We start from the raw sequence: 14,169 nt of genomic DNA on the forward strand, positions 1-14,169 counted from the left end.
GGTAGGTCATCCTTTTGCCATATTCTGTTCATTAGAAGTGAATCCGGAGTTCCCGTCGTGGCGCAGTGGTTAACGAATCCGACTAGGAACCATGAGGTTGCAGGTTCGGTCCCTACCCTTGCTCAGTGGGTTAACGATCTGGCGTTGCTGTGAGCTGTGGTGTAGGTTGCAGACGCGGCTCGGATCCCGCGTTGCTGTGGCTCTGGCATGGGCCGGTGGCTACAGCTCCGAGTAGACCCCTAGCCTGGGAACCTCCATATGCCGCGGGAGCGGCCCAAGAAATAGCAACAACAACAACAACAACAACAATAATAACAACAACAAAAGACAAAAAAAAAAAGAAGAAGACGTGAATCCATAAGTCCAGCCCACACGCAAGGGGAGAGGAGTAATTACACAAGGATGTGAAAATCAGTAGGGATCACTAGGGGCACTGTAGACTTTGCCTGCTGCGTGTGTGTGTGTGTGTGTGTGTGTGTGTGCACACATGCATGTGTATTCATGTATATAAATATACACACATGCATGTGTGTATGCATACATAAATACATATATATGTATACATACCTACACATTTATATATCGAGAGAATTTGTGCTTGAAATACCTGATCATTATATGTGTTATAAAACACAGTATTCTTACTAGCATTAACAAGGTTTCTCTGCCAGCTTAAGATAAACTTCATCAATAACTCATCAAGTCTAAACTAAGCAAAGTAAGGAAAGGTTAATTACAATATCACACAATGAAGTCCTATATATAATGGAAATTAATATTTCTGACTTGTAAGAATTTTCCACTCAGTACCATCCCTAATTTCAGGCAAGGGTCTTCTGTCCTAGGCTCCATGATTTAGTGGGCTCTGCTCAGTTCTTCCTTTGGACTGTCCCCTACCACTCCCACCCACTATACTATGGGACAAATGGATGGAACCACCTGGAGTTCTTGCCCCCTCATCTTTTTCACACTCTATACCTAGGACCCTGATGGACATGTGACTCCCTAGGCACAAGGGATAATTGAGGGGGAGCTATTTGGGGGGATGAACAGAGTTTAGCCATGGAGCTATTGGGAGAAGATGTGAAATCACATTGAAGTAAATTCAGTTTGGGCATTGAAAATTATATTATTTGGTTAAGCTGCTGTTCTATCTAGAGGTTTGTAGCTTTCCTAGACAGTATAGTAAGTTTCCACTTCCTGTACCTATACAGGAGGTATTTAGAGGATTGTGTGTGAATTTTGAGAGAAAACAGGTATGTCAAGATGAAGTGGAAATGGCTACTTTCCTGAGGGCTTAAGAAATACTACTTGTGAGCAGTGTTCCTACAAAACCCCAATAACCAAGCATGCCATGGGCTGAGGAGAGACTGTTGCTTTCCATTTTGGCTCAGAACCAACCATCTGATAACTCAAAAAACACAACATTTAGAAGATCATTGAGAGCATGGATTATGGAGGTCAGCAAAGGGGTACTTTAGGAGATAGAGATATGAAGTTTCTTTAGTCCGAAGGGCAATAGGCATTGCCAGGGAGAGGAGGACAAAGTAAGCTTTACAGGATATATAAGATGACATAAGGCAACTCATTGATGACTTCAAGAAATATCTGGAAAACTTCACAGATTTAGCTTGTAAAGCTTAAGTCACTGGCATTTTCATATTAAAAATTAAGCAATTAATATGAAACAACAAGTCATAGAATAAATGCAAATGACCAGTGAGAATTTTTTTTTTCCTGGTCTTTTTAGGGGTAGCGTCTGTGGCATATGGAAGTTCACAGGCTAGGGGTAGAATCAGAAGTGTAGCCACTGGCCCATGCCACAGCCACAGCAATGCCAGATCCAATTTGCATCTGTGACCTATACCACAGCTCATGGTAATGCCAGATTGTTTACCCCACTAAGTGAGGCCAGGGATTGAACCCTCAGCCTCATGGATACTGTCTGGTTCGTTACTGCTGAGCCATGACAGGATCTTTGACCAATGAGCATTTGAAAAGACATAACTTCACTAAATAAACACAAATGAAAACATGGAAATAAAATTTGTCTCTAATTAGATTGGAAAAATTCAACAAGTTTATATCAGCCTACAGAGAAAGAGGTCCTCTTTTTGATGATTCATTAATACCATCAAGGAATTTAACCTGCTGGAGTACTAACCCAGAAGCGCAAAAGCATTTATTACAGTGTTGTTTATCATATCAAAAAACAAACAAACAAAAATCTGGACAACGTAGATGTTCATCAATAAAGTAATGAGTAAATAAGCCATAAAATACATTCCAGTGGAACATTATGCAACAATTCATTTCATTAGCTGATTTTAAAAGATGGAGGTTAATGCAATGGTAAGGAAAAATATAAAAGATGAAAAACACATTACAAGGATGCATTACGTTTAAAAAAAAAAAAAAGAACAAAACAAACAAAAAAAAAAACCCTATACAAGCAGAAGAAAAAGTTAGCCAGCCAGAGTTTTATAGGTGTTGGCAGAAAATATGAGATTTTGGGGCCAGAGATTAAGGACAGTTTATTATTCACAATAACAGCATAGACAAGAGTTTTAATATTTGCACCAGTTCCCTTTGCTACAATTCCTACTCCATATGATATGGCCAGATACAGTGGGTTGTGTTATAGGAAAGGAGCCTTGAGTTTAAGGAAGCCAAATCTTTTATATTGTGTAGTAAGCTTGCCTGACCTGATCTATATTACAAGTGAGGGAGATATCCTTATTATGCTGCACAGTAACAAAAGAACAAAACACCGTCCCTTCGTTCTGGGGGTAGGCAATATCTCCAACTTCCAAGGCTGTTTACATATATACTTTATGATGCTTTAAAAATATCACAAATATCCTTTATGATGCTTTAAAATGTGGCCCTGAACAAAGGCAGCTGGTGTCTTTTCTCATAAGTTGTGAAGAAACATGAAAGACACATGGAGAATTCCATGAATTCCCACATTCTGTTGTTATTTTCATTTTGGAAAATTTGGAAACAAACAAAACTCTGTAGCTGTCAATTGAAATGGTATGTTCTTTTACTTAAAAGTATGACAGTTAAAATATTGATGTTCTGGTCATCATATATCATAAAAAGATAAATCTTTTTATGTGTGATTTGATTGTGGCTGATCTATTGCTCATTCTTTGCTCATTCTACACAGTAGAAATGGGTGATAATGATTATTTTATTTAGTAATTTTTTTACTCACTTAGAAAAATAACATGCAGACCAGAATTATTCAAGACAAAATTAGAAAGAGAATTTTTTAAATTATGTAACATTAATGATAGCCATTGCATGCATTTTTTTTCTTGTACATCTTTCACTACAAAATTATTCTTAAAAAACCATTACATGTCAACATCTCAAGAAGAATCTTCTACTGTGAACAATACATACTACCAATCTGGGAGAGTGTAATTAAATAATAGATTTTTTTAGCTAAACTTCCAGCTTTGTCATTTTACCATTGCAGAAACTGAGGCCCAGAGACGTTAAGTGACTTGAAGGTGGCCAACAACTAGTTAATGTCAGAGCTGAGACTAAATCCCACATGCCCTGACTTGGAGTCCAGGGCCCTTTCTTCTTATCCAAATCCATATACATGATATGATAGAGCTTTCAAACTGGGGTATGCATACCCCTGGAGGCAATGGCAGCATGCCAGGGAGGTAAAGCCACAGGATAAACACAGGGTGTCTTACTTCAATGTAAATATTACTCCAAGATTTGAGGGGAGTTAGGGGGAACTACTTTATTTTTATATTAAAACAAGATTGATTATAAAGGAGAATGTACATTTTTACATGAATCTTTTAAATTTCAGGCTGAATACCTCAGGCTATAATCCCACCACATGGAGGTAAAAATTCTCTCTGCTCACTCTGCTAGGGACACTTCTTTTGTAAACCACCAATGTGAGGATGACTAGGAAGAAATTTTTATCCAGGAAGTGCCTTCACTACCCCCATCTTTCACATCCCATTATTGAAAATATTTTAAATTAAAATATAGTTGATTTACAATGTTTCTTCATTTCCGTTGTACTGCACACATTCTATTTTAAATTTGCATTCTTTTAGTCCTTGTGATCAGTTAAATTGTAAACTTTTCTTGAAGGAGGAACACATGAAGATTTTAGAATATATTAGTTTCTTGGTTACTTTCCTAAGAGCAGAGCTGTTCTTTTTAAAATTTATTTTCTTCTTAGACTCTACCAGAAAACTGTTAGAGCTTATCCACGAATTTGGCAAAGTTGCAGGATACAAAATCAATACACAGAAATTGATAGTGTTTCTATATACTAACAATGAAAAAGCAGAAAAGGAAATTAGAGAAGCAATCCCGTTTACCATCGCATCCAAAAGAATAAAATACCTAGGAGTAAACCTACCTAAAGAAACAAAAGACCTGTACTCTGAAAACTACAAGCCACTGATGAAAGAAATCAAAGATGCCACAAAGAGATGGAAAGATATACCATGCTCGTGGATTGGAAGAGTTAATATTATCAAAATGACTGTACTACCCAAGGCAATCTACAGATTCAATGCAATCCCTATCAAATTACCAAGGACATTTTTCACAGAACTCGAACAAAATATTTTAAAGTTTGTGTGGAAGTACAAAAGAGCCAGAATGGCTAAAGACATCCTGAAAAAGAAAAATGGAGCTGGAGGAATCAGGCTCCTGGACTTCAGACTATACTACAAAGCAACAGTCGTCAAATCTGCATGGTACTGGCACAAAGACAGACATATAGATCAGTGGAACAGGATAGAAAGCCCAGAATTAAACCCATGCACTTACAGCCAACTAATCTATGACAAAGGAAGCAAGACTATACAATGGAGAAAGGACAGCTTGTTCAATAAGTGGCGCTGGGAAAACTGGACAGCCACATGGAAAAGCATGAAATGAGAACACTCCCTAACACCATACATAAAAATAAACTCCAAATGGATTAAAGACCTAGATATAAGACCAGACACTATAAAACTCCTAGAGGAAAACATAGGCCAAACACTCTCTGACATAGACGACAGCAACATCTTCTCAGATCCACCTATCAGAGTATTGACAATAACAAGAAAAATAAACAAATGGGACCTACTCAAACTTCAAAGTTTCTGCACAGCAAAGGAAACCCTAAACAACACAAAAAGACAACCCACAGAATGGGAGAAAATCTTTGCAAGTGAATCAACTGACAAAGGATTAATCTCCAAAAGTTATAAACACCTTCTGCAGCTCCATACCAAAAAAACAAACAACCCCATCCAAAAATGGGCAGAAGATCTAAACAGACAATTCTCCAAAGAAGACATACAGATGGCCGAGAAACACATGAAAGGATGTTCACCGTCACTCATTATTAGAGAAATACAAATCAAAACCATGATGAGGTACCACCTTACACCAGCCAGAATGGCCATCATCCAAAAGTCTATGAACAATAAGTGCTGGAGAGGGTGTGGAGAAAAAGGAACCCTAGTACACTGTTGGTGGGATTGTAAATTGGTGCAACCACTGTGGAAAGCAGTATGGAGATTCCTCAGAAAACTAAACATAGAACTACCATTTGATCCAGCAATCCCACTCCTGGGCATCTATCCAGAGAAAACCACAACTCACAAAGACACATGTACTCCAATGTTCATTGCAGCACTATTTACAATAGCCAAGACATGGAAACAACCTCAATGTCCTTCGACAGAGGAGTGTATCCAGAAAAGGTGGTACATATACACAATGGAATATTACTCAGCCATTAAAAAGAACAAAATACCAGCATTTTTAGCAACATGGATGGACCTAAAAACTATCATGCTAAGTGAAGTCAGCCCTACAATGAGACACCAACATCAAATGCTTTCACTGACGTGTGGACTCTGAAAAAAGGACAGATGGAACTTCCTTGCAGAGCAGATGCTGACTCACAGACATTGAAAAACTTATGGTCTCCGGAGGAGACAGTTTAGGGGGTGGGGGAAGTGCTTGGGCTGTGGGATGGAAATCCTGTGAAATCAGATTATGATCATTATAAAAAAAATAAAAAATAAAAAAATTATTTTCTTAACTCAGTTATAAGGTAAAAATATTTTTTAAATAAATCATGAATAAAATCTTTAATTTTGATTTTAGTAGAAATTAAAGTTTACTTCTGTAAGTTGCTCTCTGAATGTTTTTGCATATGGTCCTAAAACTTACATTTGTGTAATGTACAAAATTGACCAAGTAGCATGCATTTCCATTTTTCTACATGGCATTTTTTTTTTTTTTGCTTTTTAGGGCTGCACCTGTGATATATGGAGATTCCCAGGCTAGGGGTCTAATTGGAGTTACAATTGCTGGCCTACACTACAGCCACAGCAACGTAGGATCTGAGCCACGTCTTCGAACTATACCAAAGCTCACAGCAACGCCAGATCCTTAACCCACTGAGCAAAGCCAAGGATCAAACCTACAAGCTCATTTTCCTAGTTGGATTCGTTTCCACTGCGCCAGGATGGGAACTTCCATTTTTCTGTGTAGCATATTCATGAATGATTTCTGAAATGCTGTAAAACATTTTAACAGCAAAAATGGGAGACGAGAGACTAGTAGATTATTTCATACGTTTTCTCAGTGGGTCATTCCTCTCATTTTTTTTTTTTTAAATTTCTGGGATAAAAACTATTTAAACAACAGTTCTCAGATGATTACTTGCTCCACAATATCTAGAAAGAAAATTACCCGCCTACCCCAAAAACCTCAGATACTTTTTAGAAGTAGTAAAAATTGTCTGTTTGATTTCTTCACTGAGACAATTTTTTAAATGCTGTATTCCAAATACCAGCACTTTAAAATACAATTATCTTGATCCATTTCAAAAAATTACATTTAATTTCTAGATTTCAAGTTCAAGTGTGGAACCAAAAAACCAACTCATTCAATTGAATCAACACTTATTGAAAGCAGTGCATTAGGTCCTGGCAGAGTATAGAATCCTGGCCCCAAAGTTTCCCAAGCTAGAAGAGAACCAAATTCATATAAATAAGATCATAAGATAGTCTATGCTAGATGTTCTAATAGAACTTGGAGAGGGATCAATTAAAAAATATATATGCATACATATATTTATTATGTATATCTTTTTTTCAAGATTGGAAGAGATTGGCCAAATAGTGGCTCAATTTAGCAAAATAAATCTTTTTTTAACCTACATTTTATTTATTTTATTTTCTAATTTTAAATGATTTTTATTTTTTTCCATTATAGCTGGTTTACAGTGTTCCGTCGATTTTCTACTATACAGCAAGGTAACCCAGTCACACATACATATATAGATTCTTTTTTCTCACATTATCATGCTCCATCTTAAGGGACTAGATATAGTTCCCAGTGCTATACAGCAGGATCTCATAAGCAAAATGAATCTTAATGCAATATTGTTTTTTAGAAAATCATAATTAATGCAAAACGTACATATTGAACAAAATGTCAAAATTACAAATAAAGACAAGGATCAGCAGCATGGATTTTTTCTTTTTTTTCCTTTTGCCTTAAGCTCAGCTAGGACTCTCCCACTAGGCAGTTTTTCACCCCTCCACATGGGGCCAGTGGTGACCAGACATCTAATTTTCAGAAATATAATTTTTGTCAAATCAATAAAATTATTATTACTGGATGACGGCATTTGGGGCCGTCTGACTCACTCATGATTCTGGCGTAGCGGATCACCCTCTCGACATCCACCGCACGCAGTGCCCCGCGCAGGAGAAACGCTCTTGTCTCCGAGGTACGACGCGGTGGGTGCTGCAGGCCACAGATGAAAACGTCACAGAAGTCAGGATTTGGCTTTTAAGTTTCCCCTACTTTGGATTGGCTTTTAGTCGTCGAGGTTGTGGTAACTGCTGGTAACAGTCAGAACAATGAGCTGCGTTGCCAGACTAGGTTCATCATAGGTGCTTCTGCGTGCCCCGCTGTTCTGATGACCTGGGACCCCAACCATCTGCAATGTGCTGTTCAACGCACGACGAACCTAGGGAAGGTGGCAGAAGCCCCACTGGAAATAAGTAGTAGGGTAAGTCATACCCCCTTGCCCAGACCACGGAGCCTTCCACGGTCTGCAAAATGCCCCAGTCTGCTGGAGGCCACCCGTGGGGTCCCTGGCAGAGAGATGGAGCAATGGCTGACCCCAGGTAAGCCCTCCACTGTGGCTAGAGGCCTGTAGTCTCTTGGGAGGGGTTTGGGGACTGCAGCTGATCCACACTAATTAATTTATGTTGACCTTTTCTCTCATCATATCTCCTGCACATATAATTATGTCAGTTGACAGATTAGGTAATAAGACCATAAATTTGTAGTCTTGACTCTCCAACAGATATAACCCTGAAATGTTGTTCCCCTAAAGCACAAACTGACACACTGAGGACCAGATGTTGAGGACAGTTAAGATAATGGCTAAAAGAAAAAAAATGGAAAAAAGTGGAAAAAAATGTCAGAAATTTTGTTGGGCCACTTGGGACCTAGCAAGGCATTCTGCAGTTCCCACACTTGTCTAGAGAGGCTTAAGGCTATAATGATTAATCAAGGCTGGGGTTTCTGTAATGAATTGACAGCTATTCACTTAAGTCCTAACTTGCGGTACATATGTACTGCATGTAGGTATAGGAATTTATCTATCATTACAGTATACATCGTCACAGTGAAGATATTTTCTTCTCTAGGTTTTAATGCAGACTTTATTCTTCTAGGATTTAGTAATCCTGCAATTTTCTTTTTTTTTTTTTTTCTGTCTTTTTGCCATTTCTTGGGCTGTTCCCACGGCATATGGAGGTTCCCAGGCTAGGGGTCTAATTGGAGCTGTAACCTCTGGCCTGTGCCAGAGCCATGGCAACGCGGGATCTGAGCCGCGTCTGCAACCCACACCACAGCTCTCGGCAATGCTGGATCCTTAACCCACTGAGCAAGGCCAGGGATCGAACCCGCGACCTCATAGGTCCTCGTTGGATTCGTTAACCACTGAGCCACAACGGGAACTCCTAGTCCTGCAATTTTCAAACATTGTGTTCTGTTTTATCTAGATCCCAAGGTATTGGCAGTGGAAAAAAACTGCTTTTATTCTTTCTATCCTGGAACAGTCTACAACCTAGTTCTTTGTTGGATTTTTATTTTTCTATTTTGTCAGTCATTTAATTTGAAATCTTACTTATCCCTCTCATCAGGTTACTGATATTGCTTCCCAAGCTGAATATCTTTTCTGAGTTGTATCATCTACCACCCCATGCATCACAGCAGATTTAAATTCTACCTTCTTGAAATCTGGCCTCTCAACTCCCACTGTCGTTTTGTTTCTTCTCCTAACTATAACAATCCCTCCTCTTTCTTCTTACCCACCTGTTTCTCTCCTTCCTTCTTTCCTTTCTCCCTTCCTTCCTCCCTCCTTCCCTCTCTCTCTTTCTCCCTTTCCCTCCCTCCCTCCCTCCCTCCCTCCCTTCCTTCCTTCCTTCCTTCCTTCCTTCCTTCCTTCCTTCCTTCCTCCCTTCCTTCCTTTCTTTCTTTTCTTTCTCTTTCTTTCTTTGTCTTTTTTGGGCTGCACCCATGCATATGGAGATTCAAATCAGAGCTGTAGCTGCTGACCTATGCCATAGCCACAGCAAGGCCAGATCCAAGCCTCTGGATCCTTAACCCACTGAGCGAGGCCAGGGATCCAACCTGGATCCTCGTTGATGCTGGTCAGATTCATTTTCACTGAGCCATGATGGGAACTCCTCCTTCTCTTTCTAATGTAGACATTTCACAGTGCTCTTACCTGGGTCCCACTCTCTCCTTGTGCTGGCTGACTGGCCAGGCTGTACATGCCTGACATCTCTGGTGAGAGCGGCTCTCCCACCTGCAGCTTTCTGATGGACCCCTTGACCTGTGTGTTCCACCACTACTTCAATTTCAGCATTTCACAGCTGCATTCATCTTCCCTTCTAGTCACCTTTCTCATCATCATGTCATCATATTATCATCATCACCTGTGACTTCCCTTGCCTTTATTCTCTGCCTCCAGTTACTTGCCAGTTCCCATCAGTTCCCTCTGTACATCCCTTGTCATATCTGTTCACTGCTCCTTCTCATTTGCTGCTATCCTGGAGCAGGATCATCAGCTTTTGACTTGATTTTCCCAGAGACAACTTTGTTTCCTGTCTGCTGTTCTGCACCCCAGGCCATCATACATGGTGCTGCTAGAGTTATCTTCCTGAAGTCTAGTTTGGTCACATCTTTTCTACACTTTAAAAATCCTGTAATATTTCTCTATTACCCCAGAATCGAGTCCAAGGATGAATTAGTCAATAGTTATTAAACTCATTCTTTTACAGTCTAATAAAGCAAGTGCACTAAAAGAGGAAGAAAAAATAATTTTGAAGTAACTTGATGTTGGTTATTGCTTAAAAGCATTGATGTATTTGTCATGGGAAAGATCAGAACTTTGTTGGACTTTCTTACACAGATTTTTATCATGCAGTTAGTATATATACATACTTCCTATATATGTACATAGATCATATTAAATTAAATTGCAGATTACATAAAATATGTGATTTTAAGTTAGAGTTCTTAGGGCCTACAGAAGTTTTGTTTTAGCACTAGGTGCAGGCTTCTGACCCTAAATTTCAAAGTTAGCATAAACAATATGGCCCTATTCCACCTTTTAAAATTTTTTCCTCAAGGTTGCCTTCTACATGCCTTTCATAGCAGCCAAATTCTTTATGGCCCTAATGCCTTTTGCTTTCTTCCCCCACTTGTTCTCCTTTGTGTGCTTACTCCTCTCTGACTAAAATGCACACACATCAATATCTGTGTCTAATTTTCTTCATCATTTCAGGCCCAGCCCAATTGTCAATCCTCCCCTAAAATTGTCTCAGAGTTCCCAGGGCTGACGGTATTTCTTCTTCTCTGCACTTACCAGAGCATATTTCTTTTTTTTTTTTTTCATAGCTCTTAACATTTGCAAGCTTCTTTTGCAGCATTGTATGTCCTTTCTTCTCTTATTAAAAGTCTATGCAGAGAGTAGGCACCTTACCTGGTTCATTGCTACAGTTACTACCAAATCATAGATGAAACTAGTCACAGCCTGGACTAAGACTAAGTAGTTTGTGGTTCAATACACAGCCTAATAATCTGTTTGAACCTACCACTTTAAATATGTTTGTGTTAAGGTATGCCGTTGTGTGTAGCTACTGTGAAAACTAGTATGGCAGTTCCTAAAAGAATTAAGCATAGAATTACCATGTGATCCAACAGATTCTGACTTCTGAGTATGTACTCCAATGAAGTGAAAGCAAGGGTTCAGATATTTGTACACCCACTTTCATAGCAGCTTTGTTCACAAAAGCCGAAAAGTGGAAGCAACTCAAGTGTCCATTGATGGTAAAATGGAAAAACAAAATGTGTGTATACACACACACACACACGCGCGCGTGCGCGCGCAGTGGAATATTATTCTGCCTTAAAAAGGAGGAAAATCCTGAGATACACTACCACATAAATGATTTTTGAAGACATTATGCTGAGTGAAATAAGCCAGTCACAAAAAAAAAAAAACAAACCTGCATGATTCTATTTATATGAGGTGCTTAGATTGATAGAGATGGAAAGTAGAAGGGTGGTTGTCAGGAGCTAGGGAGAAGGGGGAAGTGGGGATTTAGTGTTTAATGGTACAAAGTTTCATTTGAGGAAGATGAAAGACTTCTGAAAATGAATGGTGGTGATGATGGCCACCCAATGATGTGAACATACTTAATGCCATAGGACTGTGCAGTTAAAACAGTAAATTCTGTATTATGTATGTTTTACCACAAGAAAAAAATAGTTCGGGGAAGGAATTCTTGCGCTTCTTTAGATGAAAGGAATATGCTGCTAGTAAAGTTGTTTGTTGATTGGGAACTGGAACTGCTCCACCACAGATTCACTGAAACTTGAAACTTCTTGGCACATTTTCGAGTTCTTTGGCACTTTGACACTTTCTTGTTACCAGATTCATATGAGGTTTTTGGTTGGAAGGAAATACGCCATGAAAAAGCAGCATGAATGAATAATTAATTATGTCAATGATTTACATATTATGATGAGGGTTTTGATTTCCCTTTCATCTTTTTATTTTCAAAATTTTACTTAAATCTTAGAATATTCATTCCATGACTAAAATGTTCAAAATGTGTATTAACTTCTGATTGCTAAGTTAATATGTTCTTATCAAAAAGTACTCAAACATTAAAAAATGAATTGCTTAGAAAGTGACAGTCCCCTATGATCTCGAGTGATAACTATTGTTAACAGTTTGGAGTGTGTGCATTTTGTGTGCACATGAATGTTATTGATAACAAAAATATTATTACACTTACACACTTTATCCTGCCAATGGCATTTTTACTTAAAAATATATTTTGAATATCTTTATAGGTCTAGATATCCATCTTGCTATATTTCTAAACTGCTGCACAGTATTCTATTATGAAGTTACATCTCATTTTAACCTGTATTCCAATTAATGGGGCATATTTCACAACCACAGACAATGTGTATGTGAGATGAGCAGTGATATTCACATTTTGTGTGCGTGTATGTACCGGTGTATTTCTGAGAGGTAGATGTGGAATTATGAGATCAAATTAAAAACATGTTTGTAATTTTACTAGATATCTGCAAAATTTTAATTCTACCTTGACCTGTCTTTCACATCCCAAACACTCTGGAAAAATTGAGATTAACTGTGTATAGGAGAAGCTGATTGTTTAGATGTTTAAGTTAAAATATCCAGATGTGGATGCCTAAGCTTGATCCAGTAGGTTTTTCCAAGCCCTAGATTCAGCTTGCTTATCAGGGTCACAGAATGCCCTAATGGAAATGCCTATACCTGAGCCAATAAATTCTCCAGGCCCCAAGATTCTGCTTGTGTAACAGGGTAACAAAGGAAGTTTGGAATATCAATTAACAGCTGTTCTCCATCCCTGGGATATCTGTCTTACTCACGTCTTTAGATATTTGTTTACCCCATTAAATCTAACTCTTCTTAAAGTCCTCTGCTAAATAACCAAACTGTTGTCAAAATTTCATAAATCACTTACTGACATTGCACCCTCACCACCCACAACAAATCCCAGCTGAAATGTGGCGACTGTTTTGACTCTGGTAATTACAATGTTAGTCAGATTCCAGAAGTGCAATGACTTTCCTGCTTTTGTTGTGTCTTGTTAGCTTTACCCCTTCATTGACAAATTATAAATGGGCTTTAAAATTTCCACATCATCTTAGACCATGGGACCTATAAATGTTATTTTGTAACTTAGTGAAAGACTTGAAGAAGTAAAAGCAAAGCACTTAAGTAGCTGTTGCTCGATTTGTATTTTCAGAACAAAACCTATGGGAATAAAAATTGCTTATTTGCCACTAAAAATCCCCATAGTGCAAGTAAGTTAGTACCTCTTAAAAAATGAAGACACTGTCTCTTTGTAGAGAAAAGAAATGACATTTATTCACTCATGCATTCATTCATCTGAAATTTATTGAGAACTCACAGGGTGAAACTCTATGATAACGTACCTTATATTCTTACTTCCTTTCCAACCTTGTCTTCTGAAAATGTGGAAAACCTACCAAATATCCATTCTTTGTGTTGAAAGAAATATTTAAAGACTAAATTACTCTTCCTCATGGAGAATTGAAAACTTGTTTTTGGTGTATATGTACACATACACATTTTAAAATCTTGATTAAAAATTATTTACACAACTGTGCCCAGGATTAAGAATAATGAAATTCAACCACAAATTATTAAGTTATGTATAATTGTAGTACTGGAATTTATCAGTTTAGAGTTGTTGCCTCCATATTCACCTTTCTTTTGATCTTCTTGTAGACATTATTGTTATTGACGGCAAATGCCTCAGTATTTTTGCTCAGTGGAATGTGGCTTGACAGATTAATTATATGTTATCAGGCAGTTGAAGATCAACTTAAGATATGTGGCCACAAGAGGGATGCTGATGTCTTTGAGCTGTTTCTTTCTCAAAAGTAAGTGTACTTTATGTAAGAAGTAGAAGAGCGTCATGTTATGTTTCATAGATTCAAATGTTCTTTTCTGATCTTTTCTCCCTCTGTGGATAGGTAAGTAGCATATTCTAA

General features: G+C 38.1%; 1 protein-coding gene across 1 annotated transcript in view; it reads left to right on the plus strand.

Annotated features, from left to right (window-relative positions):
* Window positions 1–14,169, plus strand: part of LRRC72 (leucine rich repeat containing 72) — a 54,700-nt gene that overhangs the window by 6,285 nt on the left and 34,246 nt on the right. The window contains exons 2-4 of the mRNA XM_047754394.1: window positions 7,727–7,792; window positions 7,887–8,077; window positions 13,985–14,058. Coding sequence (XP_047610350.1) covers window positions 7,727–7,792; window positions 7,887–8,077; window positions 13,985–14,058 — 331 coding nt within the window. The remainder of the gene's footprint in view (window positions 1–7,726; window positions 7,793–7,886; window positions 8,078–13,984; window positions 14,059–14,169) is intronic.

The sequence above is a fragment of the Phacochoerus africanus genome, chromosome 11, assembly GCF_016906955.1.
Source record: "Phacochoerus africanus isolate WHEZ1 chromosome 11, ROS_Pafr_v1, whole genome shotgun sequence".
In the NCBI taxonomy this organism is placed as follows: domain Eukaryota; kingdom Metazoa; phylum Chordata; class Mammalia; order Artiodactyla; family Suidae; genus Phacochoerus; species Phacochoerus africanus.